We start from the raw sequence: 23,421 nt of genomic DNA, 5'->3' as shown, positions 1-23,421 counted from the left end.
GCTCTTTTCTACTGTGTGACAGTATGGCAAGAAGTAGTATATATGCCTGTAAGCTGCCTAGGAAGGCAGTAGTACATATTATTTTATCATACGGCTACATGGAGCTCTTTCCATGAAAAGTGTTTTTTTACACAAACTGTTTACTGTTTCAGTAAGATACATATAAGTTTTTTTTTTAAAGTGCTTCATTTAAAAAAATCTACAATTATCATATCCAAAAATGATCTGAAAACAGAAAGTTTCTTCCTAAATTCTACGACAAAAACTGATCTGACCTGATCTGAGGCTCTCATAGTCTTTAGTTAACACACTTATTGGTGGTATTCATATACTCACCACAGAAATATTAGTGTATTTGATAATGGGTGCCATCCTAGACTCTTTTGGGATTTTTAAGTAAAATATTTTATATGTACCCTATCACTTTTCTAAAATCTGAAAAATTTTGATTCCAAAACACAACTAGCCCTAGGTTTTCAAACAAAGGATTGTGAAGCAGTATGTCCCCAAACTGTTACTGATGTGGTGATTCTACCAAACCCCAAATGGCTCCAATGAGTATTTTTGTCCCGAAGTATGTCATGAGGATGAATCTCCAGGAAAAGAGAAAAGAGGCATGTTAGAACAGCTGTAGGAATAAACAGGCTGCACAAAAAACTGCCACAGGAATGATTTGGTAAGTGATGTAGCTGTAAGACTGTATAATTACCAGAAGCTATCCATCCGTAAAGACAGCACACGGCACTGCTGCTAATAGTTGTCTGCATAAAAATGAAAATTCCCACTCTTTTGAGACTTTTAGGTATAGGATATTCTTTTCTTTTTTATCTTTTTTTATTGACATACAACATTAGTTTCAGGTGTACAACACAATGATTTGACATTTTTGTAAGGATATTCTTATTTAGTAGTTCTCAACCTGTTTAAACATTAGACTATCCCAGGGAGGGAGCTTTCTAAAAATGACCCATGCATGGGTCTCACTTTCACACATTCTGATTTACTTGGTCTAGAAAGGAGCCTTGACAACAGTGTTTGAAAAAACTCCCTACATGACTCTAACGGGCAGCCAGAGCTTTAAAAAGTCCCAGTACCCAGGCTGTAACCCAGACCAGACACAATCTTTGGGTGAAGCCCAGACACAAGTATTTTTTTTAAAGATGCTCAGGTGATGCCAATGTATACACAAAGCAGATGGGCTGAGACCCACTGAGTTTCTTGGCTTAAGGCTTAAGTGTGTCAACTGTTTTTTAAAAAATTCTTCCTGAACCAAGTCATTTCTAGATAATCACTGTAGCAGGGTCACCGACAAAGAAAATAAAGCTTTCTCCACTCTGATAGTGGCTTATTCATGGAATCTCTCCTCAATTTTTCTATGAATGCAAAAGGGGAAGGGGAAGAAAGATATGGAAATCACATGTGAAATATTTCAAAATACTTTAGAACAATAATCTATACTATGTTAAACCCCTTTAGTACGTACATCAAAGTGAAGAACAAAACTGAAAAGTAGAATTCACTTTGGTTGAGGCTCTATGTAAAGGAGAGCACAACTTAGAAGGTACATAATAGGAAATCATAGCATTTTCCAGTGAATTCTAGGACAGCAAATGAAATAATTGCAATAATTTTCCAGTGACTCTTTAACTGGTCAAGATGCCAATGTAAATCAGATTCCTAGACAAATTTCAAAGAAAGCTAGAAGATACATTAAAAATATTAAATTCAAGATAATTTCTGCTCAGAGACCAACTAAAACATATAGTAAGGTGCATATTTTTTAGACATAAGATATATCTCTTTTCCTTTACCTAAAAATAAATTTTTTTCATGCATTCTAATGGTCACATGAAAACAATATTTACTTTTTTTTCATCACTAACCCTGAGGAAGGAAGAACAAACGTGGAGTAGACCTCGCAGCTCACCAGGAACCAAACTCCGTACTTTTTACAATAATAAATGGCAAGTAAGGGGAGAAGTCCAGGATACTACACTTATTCAGGCTTCCACACACATCGGTTTAAATACTTAAAACAGATACAACATTTGGATAATTGGCATGGTGACATTTCTCTGCCACAACTGAGCCATTTAAAAATTTTATCACTTTTAGTCCTTTTACTGATTTAAACAAACAAAACAAAATTTATATCTACCATGCAGGAACTTTCAGTTCAATATATAGGGACATTATAGTTTCATTGCTCAAGTTCCATTCAGCAGAAGAAAAATATGCATAAATTCTATGAGCCTTGTCTTTCACCAAAAACATATTAGTTGTTACAATGGAGTTAGAGAGAGGAAAAACGTGGAGTTCCACTGTAATGGAACAGAGGAGAAGCTGGCATTTCTGCTTTGTCATTACAATTACTCTTCTTGGGATGAAACTTGGAATTGCAAATTTAGCTGAATTTACCTAAGTTTTAACTTTTGTAAATGAAATAAAATTCACCGTCTGGGCCAAAAACCCCAAGCAGCTGCTGTTGGGAGCAAGAGGGCGACAAGGACAGAAGAAAACAGATTCACGGCATTGTTATCGAGAATGGGTTTTCCTGCTATGTACTTCACCTCATTCGCCGGGCTGCTGACCACCATGCCAGTGCTTTCATCCAAACCTGGAATGAAAAAGAAGCAAGTGAGGTGGAAAATCCAAATGACTTGAAAAAAAAAAATTAGCTTTCTCCTCCAAAGGAGATAATCTTTCAAAGATTCTCAGCCATTCGTAAAATGACTTTAGAGGATAATGTATATGGTGAGTGATACGGAACCCATGACTACAAAAGGTCTCTTTGAATAAATGGGTTTCAATACACCTCAATACTGCTCTCTCAACAATGCTGGAGTTCTTTCCAAAGCAGAAGGGAGAAACTGAAAAGCAGAGATGGCATGAAACTGGCAGACAAGGGCTTGCCTTCCCAGTGGCTCCCCCCTAAGACCAACCTGTGAAACTCCTGAGAATAGGAGCCTCTACAATGGATACCCAGGAGTAGCAAGGTGCTTACACAAAGAAGGCACACAGAGATGAATCTAATCTGCTCCCCAGCCCGCATTTTTTTCCCCAACCCACTCAATATGATCAGAAACTTCCCAGTTAGAGCCCAGTTTAGAATAAAACCTAGGCTCTTTAAAAAAACGTGTAATGGGTGTGTGTGTGTGTGTGTGCGCACACGTGTGCATATATGGTTACTAACCCTTTAGTATAAATTAAAATCAGATTGCTTCCTCCTCAGCATCTAGATAAGACTAAGGAACCTGAGAGAACAAATGTTCTGATGGTGGAAAGGGGGGTGGAAGGACAAGTCGATTATCTTGGGACATGAACAGAACTGGGGGCACTGTATTCAGGGGACCATTCTCCAGACGGCTAGCCTCTTCACTGTAAGAATCAAAGGAGAAAACGTGGTTGGTTAGAGGGTGGAGCAAATACACACCTAACAGAACATGTCAGTACACTGACATGACAGGACAGCCTTAGATGCAAAGCACAGAAAATTCTGGAGAAAACTGACTCTCCCATATATCTTGAGTGGGACTAAAAACTCAGTGGGGAGGATAGCAAACATGATGTCACAGGAGAAAAGTACATCGTATGTGTATAGTCAGATTATTAGAATAATTATTTCTCAAATGGACTTGGAAAATAAATGGAAGGAGGGGCATTATAATGATCTGACTCCAAAATTCTGCTTCCGTGGGATTAGGTAAAGTCCCATAAGCAAAAGCATCTGTCTCCTGCACTATCCTATCTTCCCTGCAAAGCTTCTACTCATTGCTCTGTAGGAGAAATTCTCTTTCAATCAATTTAACACAAAAGAATGAGACATTCAAAATGGTAGAGGAGACTTGTGCTCTTTCATTCTGGGTCCCCCAACAACCTGTGTCTTGGCAATTGTTTTTATTATCGCATCTCTTTTTTTTCCTTTTCCATATTTCTTCCCCATTTCTTTCTTTTTTTAAAGATTTATTTATTTATTTATTTTTGGCTGCGTAGGGACTTAGTTGCAGCACGCGGGCTCTTCGTTGTGGTGTGCGGGCTTCTCTCTAGCTGCGGCGTGCGGGTTTTCTCTTCTCTAGTTGTGGCGTGCAGGCTCCAGGGCGCTAGGGCTCTGTAGTTTGTGGCACGCAGCCTCTCGAGTTGAGGCGTGTGAGCTCAGTAGTCATGGCACATGGGCTTAGTTGCCCCGCGGCATGTGGGATCTTAGTTCCCTGACCAGGGATTGAACCTGCATCCCCTGCACTGGAAGGCAGATTCTTTACCACTGGACCACCAGGGAAGTCCCCCCCCTTTTTTTTTAAGGACACATTTATTCAGTGTCATGATCAAACTACTGCATTTAACAATCAACAGCATGGGTGAAAAAAACAACCCTACATTAAAAATCCTTGTTGTAATGCTCTACACTTTCCACAGAAAAGAAACTAAAATAACTTGTTATACAATTAGTCAAAAATAGAGTCCTCGAATTTTTTGCCCATAAACATGAGTGTTGTCTAAAACATATCTTCTTTGTAGCAGCTAGGCCCTGCCACCACTGTGCATGGCTGAGTTCCCATTTCTTTAATACACCAATAAGTTACAACAATAAGGTAATGTTCTTACCACTAAATTGCATGGTAGCTCCTAAATACGAATCCACAATTGATCCTAGTAATCCAGCCAGACCCCCAAATGCAATAATTGGCCACTGAGGAGCAGAAATGTCTAAATCATTAACAAAAACCAACTGCGTGAGGAAGTATGCAATGCCCACAAAGGTCCCACCAAGGAGACTGGAGGCAAGGCCCACCATCGTAACTCCTCCGTTGGTCCCTAAAGAAGAACATGGATAAAAACATCTGGTTAACAATCAGCAAACACATAAAGTCAAAAAAAGCAAAATATTTTGGTACCTATCTAATCAAGACTAATTTAAAGAAAGGGTTCACTTTGATGCAATCCAAAGACCATCCTACTTAGAAAACAGGCTTTTCTCCTCAGTAACTCCTGACATTCTAAGCAGTGATGTGGAATAGTTTAGCAGAGCTAGACTGCCCGGTTTCAATCTTAGTCCTGTCATTTCCAAGTCTGGTTACTGTGGTGAAGTTACCTAACTTCTCTATGCCTTAGTTTACTCATTTGTAAGATGTAAACAGTAAAAGGACCAATTCACATGATTATTAAGAGTAAACAGTAATCCATGGAGAGCAGTTAGAACACTGCTTTGCGCATAGTAGGTACTCAAATATGTTAACTGTTATGATGATGACGATAATGATGAAGGGGAAAAAAAGAAGGAAAATGAGAGGAAGGAGGAGACAATGATAAAGTACTAGTAGCAGTACTAGTAGTAGTAGTAGTTGATAATGGTAATGGGGAAATGAGATATACATTGAAGCACTAAACACATAACAGGCCCCCAAGAAATACTGTAACATTTCCATCCTTTTCCTTTCCCACTGATAAGCCTGTGGGCCAATCTCTATGTTTCTATATTGTTTATCTAGGAATTACTAACACTTCCTGCAAATATTATTTATTATCACCGATTTAATATCCTATAGTGATTTTCCAATTGAGAAGACACACTGAAATTCTTAAAAGGCTTTTAAATAAGAAACAATAAATCAAGAGGCTTTTTGTTCAGTTTTGTTTTTTAAAGAAACTTAAATAAAGACTCACCTACTGGAACTTTCTCCCAGGTTGTTATCAGCCTCGGTGGGCTTTTACTCAGAACGGTGCCAATTTCTGAAGCCCATGTGTCTCCAGCAGAGCTGGCCAGTGCAGCCAAGAGAGACAAACACATCCAAGAAGCAGTGTGCTGCTTGCAAAAATCTATTGGGATTTCCCCAGGGCCATTTTCTATCATGTATAGCAGGGCCAGCTCTGTGGGCACAGCTCCATTACAGAATACCTGAATCCAATTCCTCTGCCCACCTAGGAACAAACAAGGGAATGAAAAGGACAAAAAAAGGTTTTCTCCTCAGGAGGAAAATCATGCATTTATAGGGACTTACATTTCAAAACTTAAGAGAAGAAAAATGACTAAAATTTCAAAAATGACTAAAAGTGGGATGGTAACTTTGCCCACCTTCTATATTGTTTTAGAATAATTAATGATAGACTTCAGTAGTTCTAAAATTCTGCTGTTATTTGCTATTGTGGTAAAGTAATAATAAACTATATCAGGCTACTACTAAAGCAATTCTCATATAAAATTTATGTTTCAATAGTCTAAACATGTTCTGATTAAAAGCTTATGATATGTTAAGATGAAATAAAGGTTACTATTTTAAGTAACATTAAACATAATTCATTCTACCTTCCTTGTATTCTGAATCTAGACGTTTCTTTGTTTCTCCCTTCCATTTAGTGAGTCTTGAGGAAGAAAGAAAAAACATCAGCAAAGAGGTGAAAAAGCTGAAATTTGCAATGGTTAGGATAAATCCAACCACGAGCCCTGAAAGAAACACATATATACACAAAATTACACTTAGTCCATACATGAATGCTGTGAAAAAAAGAATGATTTTTTTCAGTTATTTTCATATTATAACTGGAAATGTTCATTTCCCATACATTTACATTTTTACCAACTAAGATATTACCAAACAGTATAGGGTCTTTCAAGTTTCTATTTTTTACATTTTCCCCGCATAGCCTGGGATTTTTTTCTACTTTACAAGGAAAATTCAATAAATAGAGCAACCAAGAGTAAATCTGAGAGAGAGAGGCATATAGAAAACAAATTCCAACATGACAGAAGTAAGTCTCTCCTTATTAGTAATTATTTTAAATGTAAATGGGTTAAATGATCCAATCAAAAGACGGAGATTGGCAAAATGGATAAAAATACGTGGTCCAACTATATGCTGTCTACAAGAGACTCACTTTAAATCCAAAGACACAAATAGTTTGAAAGTAAAAGGATTGAAAAAGATAATCCATGCAAATAAGTGACCAAAAGAGAGCAGCGGTGGCTATACTAATACCAGACAAAATAGACAAGCTCAATACAGTATTCATGTCACATGATCTCCCTCTCTCCCTCTTTTTTTTTTTTTTTAGCATTTCTTTTCTTTTGGGCATAACAAAATGCTCGAGGCTCATCTTAGACCTACCTTGCCCCAGCCCTGGAAGCAGCCATTTCTCTGAGGAGCTCTGGTTCATTACAGTGGGGAATGGAGAGTAGAGGTCAAAATCTAGGCTCATGGTGTGTTCATTGCTACTGGGGTATATTTGCTTTTTGTGGACAAAGCAAGTGAATACACACACATACAAATATACACACATGCATATATATGCATGCTTATATATGGGCACATATACATGTATATACACATACACGTAAATATTTTGGAAATCACAAGATCACACCAGTAACTCCAATTCCAATCTATCTCCACAGGTTCTCTCTTGCTTTTCCCCATTCCATATTTGTACGCCTTTTTCCTTAGTTAGAACTCTGGCCTCAAACAACAATGACAATTTCACTCATCTACTCAATCCTCTATTACATCTAAAAAACTGTTTTAGAATTGCTTCACCCATACTACAACAAAAACAAACCTACTAAAAATAGTTTAAGATTTCTTTGTAATCCTCCCCTTCCTGTAACCCCAGACTGAAGGAATAAAGAATATAATTAAATACTGGGTCCATAAGTTACTCTTTTTCTTTTTCTCCCTTCAGTGTGCTTACAGTATTCATTTAAAATACAGTTGGGTTCATCTGTTTTAGTTTGCTTTCAGTTTTAGATCTCCCCCTTCCCAACTTCACTGATATTCTTAAACATGCTTTTAGAAGTCACACTTATACAAAAAGGTATATTTAGAGAGGTGTCACTTCCTCCCATGTCCCTTCTGCTCCTCCCTCTATATTTTGCTCTCTTTCCATTCTTTGTATGTATTCAACACCATTGTTCTCCAGTTTATCATTCCTGTGTTTTCTTTTATGAAGATAAGCAGATATATGCATGTTTTCTTATTTTTCCGTCTTCCTTACACAAAAGGTAGCATTCTCTATATGTGATTTGGAACTTTCAAGCACACTTTTGACAATTTTATCTTCCTTCTTTCAGGGAGAGAATGTGCTAGTCTGCCACTGAGTACTCAGATCAGTGGCACCCAAGAGTGGCAACCACGGGGTTCATGGTTGACAATTTCTGCTCTCTGTAACTCTTAAGATAAATAGATTGAGTTTTGCTATATGAAGATTTTTATTAAATAACACAGTAAGCAAAGTTCTACTAAGTAACAGAATAGATATTGAATAATTATTAAATAAGTTACCATGTATTTAATAAATAAGTATTAAATAATAGAACAAGGGACCAGGTTCCTATTTCTGTAGCAATAGGAAATATTCTATTGGTTAGCTCCATCCTGACTGATTGATCCATCCAGAGATACTCAGTTATTGGCATTTTACTTATGTTTAGTACTTTTTTACTGAGAGTGCAAGAAATCACTATAATGCTGTATAAAGTAAAATAAAGTGCTTCAGCTCTGGAGTTGAACAGTCTCGAGTTAAAATCTTGACTCTTCCACTTACTTCTGCATGACTAGATGTTACCTAACTTTAAGCCTCAATTTCTTATTGGTGTATCAAGAAGAATAATAATTCCCACCTCACTGGCTTGATGTGAAAAGTTAAATGAGATAATTTTTATAATATGCTTATTATAAACCCAGCACGTAAGGGGCCCGTAATAAATGTTAACTAATATCATTGGCAATAATGGCAGTTACAGTGGCAAAACCTCAATAAGAACATCATTATTATTGCAATTATGTGTTATTATTATAATAATAAGGATGAATATTATTATGTTACCCAACCTTTAAGTTTTTTCAACTGTTTTAAAATATATTACAAAATTACTACATGGGTATTGGAGGGGAAAGCCAAAACATACAGAAGTCAAAGTGCCTCTCTCCCTCACCACTGCCACTCCCATCCCTTCTCCATGGACCGTCACTGTTAACAATTTGTTCCACAGTCTTAAGCACACCCAAAGTGAGATGGCCCTAAAAAAACCTACACTGATATGCTACCAAAAGGCATCTACATCCTTTTTACTTCAAACACCTCAAAATATCACACGAAGTGATCAGTGTTCAAGTTGATGACAGGTTCAGAATGAGGAAATAAATTGAAGTTAATGTGCTTTGAAGGAATGATTTCTTTTATGTAGTCTAAAAAATATCTTAGAACTTTTTGCATCTCCCAGTTATGACAACTTTTAGATTAGTAACTGCTAACTCCAGTTGGTGTCTTTTCCACCTCTTCAACCCACCTCTATCATCTTTAATTGTCCGTGCTAAGGACTTAATTTGCATAACAATAGGATGCTCCCAAAGACTGTGAAGACTCAAGAAATATAGCTGCCTTCTGAGCTTAAAACAGGAAAATTCTATAACTAGCAATGCCATCTAGGGAAGTAAAACCAACATTGTCTACAAATGTCTCTGACAGTGGGAGTAGAGTTACCCAAAATTCCAACCAAGGGGACCTGGGAATAATATCTGGGAGACAGGAAAGGGAAAGGTAGGACTGGAATTTTATAACTTAATAAACTCAAACTTAATCAATTATATCATAAGTAATTTGCCTAGAGAAAGACTATGGGAATCAGAAGAAGGCTGGTTAGCCCAAAATACAGAATATGAAGGCCAAGAGAACCAGAGGTTGGCAGACTTAAATACTATACAAGAGACAGGACTGTTTGACCTGTGGATTTGCATTACTGACTGTTTCTCAGACTCTGTACTCCGCCAAAGCAAACTTCTCATTACAATCTGACTTCTCAAGTGGTCTGACTGCAAGAATTGGACATGTCTGAACACTGATGTTTGTATTCCAGTTGGCCCAGTAGTTCTACATTTTATCAGATTAATGAAGTAGCATTCTGGCTCATATATTAGTCTCTTATAACAATGCCAACATAAACCAGTTTTCTTGGCTCTAATCAACTCTGGGTACCTGATAGAATGAGGTTTCTATTTCAAAAGACTGAACGCCAGACCCCAATTATGATAACCAAAGAGGTAAGGCCATCCTTGTGAGACCACACAGAGCAAAACCACTGGCCCTTCCTGACAACACCTCATTGGCTGTGCACTTCCATTACGCTTACGGCATCTCCTTCTGGGGATTAAATGTCTCAAACCCACCTTACTTATCATCTGTCTCCTCTGACAGTGGGATTTTTATCTGTTTTGTTCATTACTAAGTCTTAAGTGCCCAGAACAATGTCTGGCATACAGGGGACCCTTACTAAATATTTGTTGAATGAATGAATGAATAAAAAAAAATGGGAAACCATTAAGCCTAAGCGTCTTGGCAAGTGAAATTAAATTTAAACTTGTCAAGCCAAGAGACTGATGACAAACTGTCCACACAGACATGTTCAAAGGAACACACTGAATAACTAGACTAGACAACACTTTCTTGGAGCAAATCACCTGCACAGTGTTTTACAGTTTACAAGTACATTCTTACATAACCCCTCATGTGATCCTCTCCTTATTCTAGAAGCATTCTTTCTTTCAAGGAGATAAGAGCCCTCCACTTCAGTGTCCACCCTAAGCACTGCCTCAACCCCTCCCCTCTTCCTTCAACACTGAGGTATATGCTCCTGTGTCATGAAGGACTCTCAATACCCAGATCCTGAGGAAGTTCTGAAACTCTTCTCAATCCCAAGCACACTAAAGACATGATAGGGCAAACCTTAGTAAAATTCCTATGACTGTGATAGTAGTTGTGGAAGGAAAACAATACTAACATTTATAAAATGCATGTTATTATTTTATGAGTGCCAGGTCCTGTGCTAAGCATTTTTACATGTATGACTCCTCATGGTAAGTCAATGCTATAGATAATATTATTCCCTCTAATTTTATGGGTGGGAAAATTATAACACAAAGTTTAAGTGACTTGCAGTCATACTTCAGGACAGTATTCCCAAGTACTATGATATACTTTGAAGCAACATTACAGTTTTTTGTCCTTAAGGAAAAAAAAAAAAGCTCCAAACAAAAAAGATACCAAAATTCCACAGAATGCAACAATTAGGAAAAGGGTAGTGGTTTCAAAATCAATCTACATATATTTCCTAAGCACTATTATAACAGTGTGTAGCACTATTCAAAAAAGCATGGGACACAGAAGCATATGATACACTCTGTGTCTTTGGGGAGCTTATTGTATAATACTTCATAGTTTAAAAAGATATGTTGTCCCACACATTATCTTGTTTGAGCCTCACCAATAAGCCCATAAGGACCTATTTCACAGGAGATGAAGAAAGTGAGTCTCTGAGGAGTTACGTGACATGGCCAAGTTCACAAAGATAGCAGGTGGCAATGCTACAATTCAAATATATATCTTTTAATTCTTTTTTTTTTTAAAGTCTTTATTGAATTTGTTATAATATTGCTTCTGTTTTATGTTTTGGTTTTTTGGCCACAAGGCATGTGGGATCTTAGCTCCCCAACCAGGGATCCAACCCGCTCCCCCCGCACTAGAAGGCGAAGTCTTAACCACTAGACCGCCAGGGAAGTCCCGATATCTTCTAATTCTAAATCAAGCCAGGTAGGAGAGGAGTAGAGGCCCAAGGGCTAGGAGGCAGAAAAGGAAATGGAGGTAGGAAAGAAAAAAAGTGGAGATCAGAAAAGTAAGAGGAGAAACAGGATCATATACGGCATGGAAGCCAAAGGAAGACAGTACTTCAAGAAGAACTTGACGCTTCTTCCCACAGGTCAAGTATGATGAAAACCAAGGCAAGGCTACCTGAGAAAGGACATTTTTAGCAAAGCATAACTCTGTATTATTATATTCAAGCAGAGATTGCTCAAATTATTTGCTATAAATGAGCAATTACTTTCAAAGTGCTAACAACAGATTTCTCAATTTCTCAACAGAACTTGAACAGTGTTATCTCAATTATGAAGAAAGAAAATAAGCATGATTCTGAAGAACTGTGCCTAATAATAACAAGCACCCTATACATGTTGGCTATGTGCTAGGCTCTGAGATAAAAACTTTACATTGATTATCTCATTTTATTCTTACTGCAATCCTAAGAATGAAATCAGGGGTGGATCAAGATTTTGTGGGTCCTGAAGCTTATAAATTGGGGGCCCTCTTTTAAAAAAAAGCACAAAAATATCTTTCACCTCTGTAGAATTTACAAAACAAGAAGACCATGAGAGCACATTGCTAGGGCTCTTCCTAGAACCCTGAAAGGTACCATTGCAAATGAAATGCCATGAAGTTTAGCTTTATTACTTTCATGGTTTGTCCTTCTCTAGGTTAGATTTTTTTTTTTTATGCACAGGAAGCATTTATTTATTTTTTGAAGTTTTTAAAAATTGAAGTATAGTTGATTTACAATGTTGCGTTAATTTCTAGGTTAGATATTAAAAACCCATTTCTCTGAAGAGAAAACTGAGGTACAGAGAGGTTACGTGACTTTTCCAAAGCCAGAACTATTACTCAAACTCATCCTGCCTGATTCTAGTGCTTGTTCTTTTACCTATCAGGCTATCTTGCCTCCGTGAAGGCCTGCTCTAGTTTATAAAACTTTATGAAACATCTGCTGTATGTGAACACAGAGGGGACAGGGTGTCTCTACGGTGCATTCGGGCTAATGATCATCAGCATTTTGAAGGCCGAGTAGGCGGCTTCAAGACCTGCCAGTTCTAAATAAGCCTTATCCTGTAGTGATCTCAGCCTACAGGAAGTATTTGGTGGGGGGAAAAGCCTCATGTCTTGGGGCTTATAACACTGGTAGGATATGAAAATCCCAAAGTCAGATCAGATCCCATCAATCCCCTGGTTCGAGGCAGGGGGGAATTCTAGTTTGGGATAAAATCTTTACTATGTCCTGATAAGCCCCGTATTATCTGGTCCTTACCTATTTCTTCAACCTTATCTTACTCTACTTTTCCTTTTCTTCCTATTTTCCAGTCAAATGAGCCTTATTCTCACTCCTGAACAAGCCAGGCTTGAACATGTCAGGGCCTTTCTACACGTTCTGTCAGCCTTCTCTCAGATCTTCTCATTTCTGACTTCTTCAGGTCCTAGTTCAAAACTACCTCTTTAGAAGAAAGGTTAATCTAGACCCTATCCACAGAAGAATGCCCCACATTCCCCAATATACACACTTTATTATCTTTAATTTTTTTCTCATTAACTTTATCATTATATTAAAAGTTTTATGTATTTTATTTATTATCTATCTGTACTAAAGAATAAAAGTTCCATAAAATCTGAAATCAGCTATATCCCCAGTTTCTAGAAGAGTGGCACACAGTAATTGATCAACAAATATTTGCTAGAAGAATAAATAAATGGCCTGTCCCCATCTCAATTCTGAAGAATGAATCAAGAATACTCAGTTGGGACTACTCTGCCTGCTATTCTTCTCAATGGCTCCTCTATTTTACCTCGAGGAAAAATGTTCCAATGTTACTGCTAGCAGAAAATTTAATCCAACTCAGGAGCAGAATAACCAAGGTCCTCAAAAGTCTATCCTACCAATCTAGTTGTTATCAATTACAAGGTTCAATTTGTACATCACACTGAAAGGGTATGTTAGTATCTGAAATTTTGACAGAATAGTAAAGTTGAGTAATGCATAACTTTATCATTGTCTAAAATATGTAACATTGTGATTTATAGGCTCATATATTCAGAATTTAGAAACATGAGTTTAAATTATATAAGCAAGCACTTACTATATGGTTAAACATTCAAAAGAAAAACATACCTCCTAAAGCCCCAGTATGATTTAGACTTTTCTTTTTAAAGCCATTAGAGACGATCAAAACAGGAACAACAACAGAAAACAGCCAACGCCAAGGAGAAATAGGCTGTAAGTTACCTGAAAAATTATAAACATAGAGCATAAATTGTACGAAGCCTGCACAGATTAGCCTTGGCTGCAAGCTTTGATAACTGCATTCTGGATTAAAATACTGTGGTAAGTAGAGAAACTGAGATAAAGCCACCAAAGTAAAATATTTATGTTGAGAATTATATATTTTCAGAGAGACAATCCTAGTGCGGAATGACCAAATAAGTCCTGTCCAAGTTTAGAGAACCATTTACAACTATTTATAATAATGGGTATTTGATACATATTTGGAGATTTGAAATGAAGCTCTGGTTCTTTATTTTTTTGGAAAGGAGGCATAGGCATGTATTCATTCTCAAGAACTGTATAGAACAAACACCTTTCTTAACAGGATCCAATTATTCCTCTCTCTACCTTTCACAGAGATTTTTTTTAAAGAGGTAACACTCGCACAGGCTACACACCTCAGGACTCAAAGGTTAGCAACTGATTTCTCCAAAGGTTGCAACCAGCTCACAGATGTTTTGTTTAGCTAGCATAATTTTTTTCAATTTGAATCAATATTTAAAGATTAGGAAATTTCATATAAAAATCCAGATTCTTGTTTTCTGTTTTAAAAACTGGAAGTTCAGGCCCACGTGGCAGAATTGACTACAGGTGAAGAGAAGCCACCTCCTTTAGACAGGTCATGGCTTTCCCATTTAAAGTCCCCACCATTCCTGACAGACTCCTAAACACCAAGGCTGAGTGATTATAGTAAAGAAAAGTGTGAACTATTGCTTGTGCCCAGGTTTCTATCAAAAATTGGAAAATGCAAGACAAAGAGGGTGAAATGGACGGGGCGGGAGGCGCTCGCCGCGAGTGAGTGGTTCAGCCCGGCCCCGGCTCATTGTGCTTGCCTCACGCCGGCCCCAGTTGGCAGCAGCGCTGGAGGCCCCGGGCCTGTGACCACAAAGAGGGAGCTGGGGGCCGGACGGGAGCAGGCCGGCGGCGGCGGCGGCGGCGGCGGCGGCGGCGGCGCCGGCTGAGGCCCAGGCCAGGCCCCCTCCCCTCAGCCTCCCGCCCGCCCGCCTGTCCCGCCCCCGCCGGCGGCGCCCCGCCCCTCCCCCAACCGCCAGACTAGCCTGGTGCGGGGACCGCGCGCGAAAACGTGGGGGAGAAGCTGAGGCTGGAGTCGCCCGTGGTGGCCGAGCCCGCCGTCTACCCATGGCTGCTGCTGGTCTACGCCCTCCAGATGATTTTTATTCACCTTAAAGTTTGAAAATATCTGCATTGTCAGCTGGCCAAAGCGTCCACCAGCAGGTGAAGGGGAGTGGCGCCTGGAAAAGATAGGGACTAGCCAAGGCTCATCTGTAGTCCTGTAAACGGCACTGTTCATTTTTTTCCCGAGGCTACTATTCCATTCGATTGAGCTAGAGTGCTGCTCGGCACCGCTCCTCTGTGCGGGAATCTCTCCGCTTTGCCCTCCGCACCCCTGTGGCTGCGCTCTCCTCCGCAGCTCCGAAGCTTCCCCCCTCTGCTACCCGCAGTCTCCGCCCACGAAGGGCCTTCCTAGTGTGTGGAAACCTTTCCTCCTTCACAGCTCCCTCCCACTGGAGCAGGTGCTGTAATAGTTTTCAAAAACTTGATGCGAGGATTAACCAAGATGGCGGAGTAGAAAAACGTGCTCTCACTCCCTCTTGCGAGAGCACCAGAATCACAACTGGCTGCTGGACAATCATTGACAGGAAGACCCTGGACTTAATCAAGGAGGATACCCCACATCCAAGGACAGAGGAGAAGCCACAGTGAGACGGTAGGAGGGGCGCAATCAGAGTAAAATCTAATCCCATAACTGCTGGGTGGGTGACTCACAGACTGGCGAACACTTATACCACAGAAGTCCACCCACTGGAGTGAAGGTTCTGAGCCCCACGTCAGGCTTCCCAACCTGGGGGTCCAGCAACGGGAGGAGGAATTCCTAGAGAATCAGACTTTGAAGCCTAGTGGGAATTGATTGCAGGACTTCGACAGGACTGGGGGAAACTGAGACCCCACTCTTGGAGGGCACACACAAAGTAGTGTGCGCATCGGGACCCAGGGGAAGGAGCAGTGACCCTGGGGGAGACTGAACCAGACCTACCTGCTGGTGTTGGGGGGTCTCCTGCAGAGGCGGGGGGTGGCTCTGTTTCACTGTGGGGACAAGGACTCTGGCAGCGGAGGTTCTGGGAAGTGCTCCTTGGCGTGAGCCCTCCCAGAGTCTGCCATTAACCCCACCAAAGAGCCCAGGTAGGCTCCAGTGTTGGGTTGCCTCAGGCAAAACAACCAACAGGGAGGGAACCCAGTCCCACCCATCAACAGTCAAGTGGATTAAAGTTTTACTGAGCTCTGACCGCCACAGCAACAGTCAGCTCTACCCACCACCAGAGCCTCCCATCAAGCCTCTTAGATAGCCTCAACCACCAGAGGGCAGACAGCAGAAGCAAGAAAAACTACAATCCTGTAGCCTGTGGACCAAAAACCACAGTTACAGAAAGATAGACAAGATGAAAAGGCAGAGGGCTATGTACCAGATGAAGGAACAAGAAAAAACCCCAGAAAAACAACTAAATGAAGTGGAGATAGGCAACCTTCCAGCAAAAGAATTCAGAATAATGATAGTGAAGATGATCCAGGACCTCGGAATAAGAATGGAGGCAAAGATTGAGAAGATGCAAGAAATGATTAACAAAGACCTAGAAGAATTAAAGAACAAACAAACAGAGATGACCAATACAATAACTGAAATGAAAACTACACTAGAAGGAATCAATAGCAGAATAACTGAGGCAGAAGAACGGATAAGTGACCTGGAAGACAAAATGGTGGAATTCACTGCTGCGGAACAGACTAAAGAAAAAAGAATGAAAAGAAATGAAGACAGCCTAAGAGACCTCTGGGACAACATTAAACGCAACAACATTCGCATTATAGGGGTCCCAGAAGGTGAAGAGAGAGAGAAAGGACCAGAGAAAATATTTGAAGAGGTTATAGTCGAAAACTTCCCTAACATGGGAAAGGAAATAGCCACCCAAGTCCAGGAAGCGCAGAGTCCCATACAGGATAAACCCAAGGAGAAACAGGCCGAGACACAGAGTAATCAAAGTGGCAAAAATTAAAGACAAAGAAAAATTATTGAAAGCAGCAAGGGAAAAACGACAAATAACATACAAGGGAACTCCCATAAGGTAAACAGCTGATTTCTCAGCAGAAACTCTGCAAGCCAGAAGGGAGTGGCATGATATACTTAAAGTGATGAAAGGGAAGAACCTACAACCAAGAGTACTCTACCGGCAAGGATCTCATTTAGATTTGATGGAGAAATCAAAAGCTTTACAGACAAGCAAAAGCTAAGAGAATTCAGCACCACCAAACCAGCTCTACAACAAATGCTAAAGGAACTTCTCTAAGTGGGAAACACAAGAGAAGAAAAGGACCTACAAAAACAAACCCAAAACAATTAAGAAAATGGTCATAGGAACATACATATCGATAATTACCTTAAACGTGAATGGATTAAATGCCCCAACCAAAAGACATGGACTGGCTGAATGGATACAAAAACAAGACCCATATATATGCTGTCTACAAGAGACCCACTTTAGACCTAGGGACACATACAGACTGAAAGTCAGGGGATGGAAAAAGATATTCCATGCAAATGGAAATCAAAAGAAAGCTGGAGTAGCTATACTCATATCAGATAAAATAGACTTTAAAATAAAGAATGTTACAAGAGACAAGGAAGGACACTACATAATGATCAAGGGATCAATACAAGAAGAAGATATAACAATTATAAATATATATGCACCCAACATAGGAGCACCTCAATACATAAGGCAACTGCTAACAGCTATAAAAGAGGAAATTGACAGTAACACAATCATAGTGGGGGACTTTAACACCTCACTTACACCAATGGACAGATCATCCAAAATGAAAATAAATAAGGAAACAGAAGCTTTAAATGACACAATAGACCAGATAGATTTAATTGATATATATAGGACATTCCATCCAAAAACAGCAGATTACACGTTCTTCTCAAGTGCGCACGGAACATTCTCCAGGATAGATCACATCTTGGGTCACAAATCAAGCCTCAGTAAATTTAAGAAAATTGAAATCATATCAAGCATCTTTTCTGACCACAACGCTATGAGATTAGAAATGAATTACAGGGAAAAAAACGTAAAAAAGACAAACACGTGGAGGCTAAACAATACGTTACTAAATTACCAAGAGATCACTGAAGAAATCAAAGAGGAAATAAAAAAATACCTAGAGACAAATGACAATGAAAACACGACGACCCAAAACCCATGGGATACAGCGAAAGCAGTTCTAAGAGGGAAGTTTATAGCTATACAAGCCTACCTCAAGAAACAAGAAAAATCTAAAGTAAACAATCTAACCTTACACCTAAAGAAACTAGAGAAAGAAGAACAAACAAACCCCAAAGTTAGCAGAAGGAAAGAAATCATAAAGATCAGAGCAGAAATAAATGAAATAGAAACAAAGAAAACAATAGCAAAGATCAATAAAACTAAAAGTTGGTTCTTTGAGAAGATAAACAAAATTGATAAGCCATTAGCCAGACTCATCAAGAAAAAGAGGGAGAGGACTCAAATCAATAAAATCAGAAATGAAAAAGGAGAAGTTACAACAGACACCGCAGAAATACAAAGCATCCTAAGAGACTACTACAAGCAACTTTATGCCAATAAAATGGACAACCTGGAAGAAATGGACACATTTTTAGAAAGGTATAACCTTCCAAGACTGAACCAGGAAGAAACAGAAAATATGAACAGGCCAATCACAAGTAATGAAATTGAAACTGTGATTAAAAATCTTCCAACAAACAAAAGTCCAGGACCAGATGGCTTCACAGGTGAATTCTATCAAACATTTAGAGAAGAGCTAACACCTATCCTTCTCAAACTCTTCCAAAAAATTGCAGAGGAAGGAACACTCCCAAACTCATTCTATGAGGCCACCATCACCCTGATACCAAAACCAGACAAAGACACTACAAAAAAAGAAAATTACAGACCAATATCACTGATGAATATAGATGCAAAAATCCTCAACAAAATACTAGCAAACAGAATCCAACAACACATTAAAAGGATCATACACCACGATCAAGTGGGATTTATCCCAGGGATGCAAGGATTCTTCAATATACACAAATCAATCAATGTGATACACCATATTAACAAACTGAAGAATAAAAACCATATGATCATCTCAATAGATGCAGAAAAAGCTTTTGACAAAATTCAACACCCATTTATGATAAAAACTCTCCAGAAAGTGGGCGTAGAGGGAACCTACCTCAACATAATAAAGGCCATATATGACAAACCCACAGCAAACATCATTCTTAATGGTGAAAAACTGAAAGCATTTCCTCTAAGATCAGGAACGAGACAAGGATGTCCACTCTCACCACTATTGTTCAACATAGTTCTGGAAGTCCTAGCCACGGCAATCAGAGAAGAAAAAGAAATAAAAGGAATACAAATTGGAAAAGAGGAAGTAAAACTGTCACTGTTTGTGGATGACATGATACTATACATAGAGAATCCTAAAACTGCCACCAGAAAACTGCTAGAGCTAATTAATGAATATGGTAAAGTTGCAGGATACAAAATTAATGCACAGAAATCTCTTGCATTCCTATACACTAATGATGAAAAATCTGAAAGAGAAATTATGGAACACTTCCATTTACCATTGCAACACAAAGAATAAAATACCTAGGAATAAACCTACCTAGGGAGACAAAAGACCTGTATGCAGAAAACTGTAAGACACTGATGAAAGGAATTAAAGATGATACCAACAGATGGAGAGATATGCCATGTTCTTGGATTGGAAGAATCAACATTGTGAAAATGAGTATACTACCCAAAGCAATCTACAGATTCAATGCAATCCCTATCAAATTACCAATGGCATTTTTTATGGAGCTAGAACAAATCATCTTAAAATTTGTATGGAGACACAAAAGACCCCGAATAGCCAAAGCAGTCTTGAGGCAAAAAAATGGAGCTGGAGGAATCAGACTCCCTGACTTCAGACTATACTACAAAGCTACAGTAATCAAGACAATATGGTACTGGCACAAAAACAGAAACATAGATCAATGGAACAAGATAGAAAGCCCAGAGATTAACCCACGCACCTACGGTCAACTAATCTATGACAAAGGAGGCAAAGATATACAATGGAGAAAAGACAGTCTCTTCAATAAGTGGTGCTGGGAAAACTGGACAGCTACATGTAAAAGAATGAAAGTAGGATACTCCCTAACACCATACACAAAAATAAACTCAAAATGGATTAGAGACCGAAATATAAGACTGGACACTATAAAACTCTTAGAGGAAAACATAGGAAGAACACTCTTTGACATAAATCACAGCAAGATCTTTTTTGATCCACCTCCTAGAGTAATGGAAATAAAAACAAAAATAAACAAATGGGACCTAATGAAACTTCAAAGCTTTTGCACAGCAAAGGAAACCATAAACAAGACGAAAAGACAACCCTCAGAATGGGAGAAAATATTTGTAAACGAATCCACGGACAAAGGATTAATCTCCAAAATATATAAACAGCTCATTCAGCTCAATATTAAAGAAACAAACACCCCAATCCAAAAATGGGCAGAAGACCTAAATAGACATTTCTCCAAAGAAGACATACAGACGGCCATGAAGCACATGAAAAGATGCTGAACATCACTAATTATTAGAGAAATGCAAATCAAAACTACAATGAGGTATCACCTCACTCCTGTTAGAATGGGCATCATCAGAAAATCTACAAACAACAAATGCTGGAGAGGGTGTGGAGAAAAGGGAACCCTCTTGCACTGTTGGTGGGAATGTAAATTGATACAGCCACTATGGAGAACAATATGGAGGTTCCTTAAAAAACTAAAAATAGAATTACCATATGACCCAGCAATCCCACTACTGGGCATATACCCAGAGAAAACCGTAATTCAAAAAGACACATGCACCCGAATGTTCATTGCAGCACTATTTACAATAGCCAGGTCATGGAAGCAACCTAAATGCCCATCAACAGACGAATGGATAAAGAAGTTGTGGTACATATATACAATGGAATATTACTCAGCCATAAAAAGGAAGGAAATTGAGTCATTTGTTGAGAAGTGGATGGATCTAGAGACTGTCATACAGAGTGAAGTAAGTCAGAAAGAGAAAAACAAATATCGTATATTAATGCATGTATGTGGAACCTAGAAAAATGGTACAGATGAGCCGGTTTGCAGGGCAGAAGTTGAGACACAGATGTAGAGAATGGACATATGGACACCAAGGGGGTAAAACTGCGGTGGGGTGGGGATGGTGGTGTGCTGAATTGGGCGATTGGGATTGACATGTATACACTGATGTGTATAAAATTGATGCCTAGTAAGAACCTGCAGTATAAAAAAACAAACAAAAAAAAAGATTGAGCTAAACTTAAAAAAAAAAAGAGGGTGAAATGTTAAAAAAAAAAATTGGGAAAATCCTATTTCTAGAAGTGTAAACTGTTCCCATGTGTTTAATATGCAAAGTAAAGCCTTGGACAGCTTCACTTATCTGCATCAGGTGCCTGGCCCCAAGGGGTCTCTGCAATTTACAAATCCTGATTTATTCTATGTAGTTCAAGTCATAGTTAATACTGGCATTAAGGAAAATCTTCTCACATACCTCTCCTCCCCGAGCCCTCATCCCCTACTGGGAATCACTATGATTGAACAGCCCTGAAAGCACGTGTACCTTGGAGAACATGCACTCGATAATTCACGTTTCTTTGCAAAAGGACTAAGGTCTAAAAAGGTAATCATTTATGATAAAACCATTTATAAGAGTTCACTTTCTCACTCTGTTTTTCACTTTTCCTTTGAACTGAACGGTATTCTGTTTTTATAAAGGGGTACCAAGGAAGTTTGTACAAAGGCATACTTATGCTCTAAGGCAGTTTCAAAATCTTAAAGATTTGAGTTCAGAGTACCTCGTATTTATGCAAATTGGCTTCAGCCTTTAAAACAAGTCTGTTTGGGCTTCCCTGGTGGCGCAGTGGTTGAGAATCTGCCTGCCAATGCAGGGGACACGGGTTCAAGCCCTGGTCTGGGAGGATCCCACATGCTGTGGAGCGGCTGGGCCCGTGAGCCACAAGTACTGAGCCTGTGCGTTTGGAGCCTGTGCTCCGCAACAAGAGAGCCCGCGACGGTGAGAGGCCCGCGCACTGCGATGAGGAGTGGCCCCCACTCGCGGCAACCTGAGAAAGCCCACGCACAGAAACGAAGACCCAACACAGCCCAAAATAAATAAATAAATAAATAAATGAAGTGTAAAAATTAAAAAAAAAAAAAAAACAAGTCTGTTCTTTTGCAGTGACCAAACAGCAGACAAATCTTCCAAATCTCCAAATGTAAACATTGTATCATCATTTATTTTTACTTTTTACAGGACACATGAAACTGATAAACTACCTTACTAATATTCTTATTAAAAGCATCACTGCAATTGCTTTGCAAAATTATGTTTAACCTCACTTATTTTTCACCAAGCTAGATGTAATAATTACATGAAATATAAGACATATTTTGGAACCGGTATAACTAGTATTATGACAAGCAGCATTTACTAAAAGCTTTAAAACGTTCAAGGCACTGCATATTTCCATGTTAGTAAATGCAAATCAGGCCGTGGAAATCAAGTAAACACAACAGTTTATAACCATTCAGAGGATATGAGTTTTGGCTTTCACAATGGTACCTCCTAAATTTCACCGATTAGATTATAGAAAGACAATTTAGAACATTCATACTCACCATAATAGGTGCTTGCAGTCATAGACATAATCCAGAAAGCAAAAGAAATGCAAATGATCAGACTCAATATAACTATATTAGTTATCGTCTCTATGTATTTTTTGTATGTATTGTGGTCAAGATCTCTCATGAAAAATAACAGTATGAACACCTGCGGGAGAAAATATCTCGCGTTTCTGAGAAAAATAGTCATTTAAGTTGCCAGCAAAACATTCGTGTAGAGGCGAACATAAATGCCAACATCTTCCACCGTCCGAGAAAATAATATAAACCCAAACTATTTCTGGAAACTGGGCTGGTGGGGCGCTGCCGCAGAAGTCTGGGCGAGGTTAAGACCTCCCTGGGAGAGCAAACCGCAACCTCTCAGACAGCAGCGGGCTCGCAGACCGCGGTCCCTTCACACCTGAACTTTGCAGCCGGGAAGGTGAAAGGGAAGCGGAGACAGCCAATCAGCGGCCCGGGAGGGCGAGCTCCGCCCCCACCGCCCGCCCACACGCCGACGCTGGGGCTCGGCTGTGCAGAGAGGTGAGGCGCGGGGCCGGAATTTGGAGTGTCCCGGCGGCGAGCCCCGAGTGACGGAGTGTGGTCACTCTCGACGGCTGCCGGCGCAGCCCTAGAGTCCGGGTCCAGGCGGCCAGGGCCGAGGTCCCTAGAGCTCAGCTCGCTCCTCGCCGCTTGTCAGCGTCCCGTGGCTCGC

At 39.5% G+C, this 23,421-nt stretch overlaps 1 protein-coding gene across 2 annotated transcripts; it reads right to left on the bottom strand.

Moving 5' to 3' along the window:
* Window positions 1-280: 280 nt before the first annotated feature.
* On the bottom strand, window positions 281-23,421 carry TMEM19 (transmembrane protein 19). 2 transcript variants are annotated; one of them, XM_068559685.1, is made up of 6 exons: window positions 22,725-23,421; window positions 13,754-13,867; window positions 6,302-6,439; window positions 5,662-5,916; window positions 4,603-4,812; window positions 281-2,617 (listed from the first exon to the last, which is right to left on the bottom strand). In XM_068559685.1, exons 1-6 carry the CDS (start codon window positions 22,915-22,917, stop codon window positions 2,451-2,453), a joined length of 1,077 nt encoding a protein of 358 aa, XP_068415786.1. In that variant the 5' UTR covers window positions 22,918-23,421; the 3' UTR covers window positions 281-2,450. The 2 variants fall into 2 exon arrangements, with proteins under 2 accessions (XP_068415786.1, XP_068415787.1); XM_068559686.1 differs by lacking the exon at window positions 13,754-13,867.

Source organism: Eschrichtius robustus, chromosome 13 (assembly GCF_028021215.1).
Source record: "Eschrichtius robustus isolate mEscRob2 chromosome 13, mEscRob2.pri, whole genome shotgun sequence".
NCBI classification, from domain to species: domain Eukaryota; kingdom Metazoa; phylum Chordata; class Mammalia; order Artiodactyla; family Eschrichtiidae; genus Eschrichtius; species Eschrichtius robustus.
This window is presented reverse-complemented; position numbering and strand designations above follow the sequence as displayed.

What these genes read in the sequence shown, in the direction of transcription:
- TMEM19 (XM_068559685.1), bottom strand. Translation starts at nt 22,917, where the DNA reads ATGACTATTTTTCTCAGAAACGCGAGATATTTTCTCCCGCAGGTGTTC. An exon ending in TCATACTGGGGCTTTAGGAG is followed by an intron (nt 6,440 to 13,753) that starts GTATGTTTTTCT and finishes TGTTTCTTTCAG; the next exon opens with GGCTCGTGGTTGGATTTATC. An exon ending in AGATTCAGAATACAAGGAAG is followed by an intron (nt 5,917 to 6,301) that starts GTAGAATGAATT and finishes GTTTGTTCCTAG; the next exon opens with GTGGGCAGAGGAATTGGATT.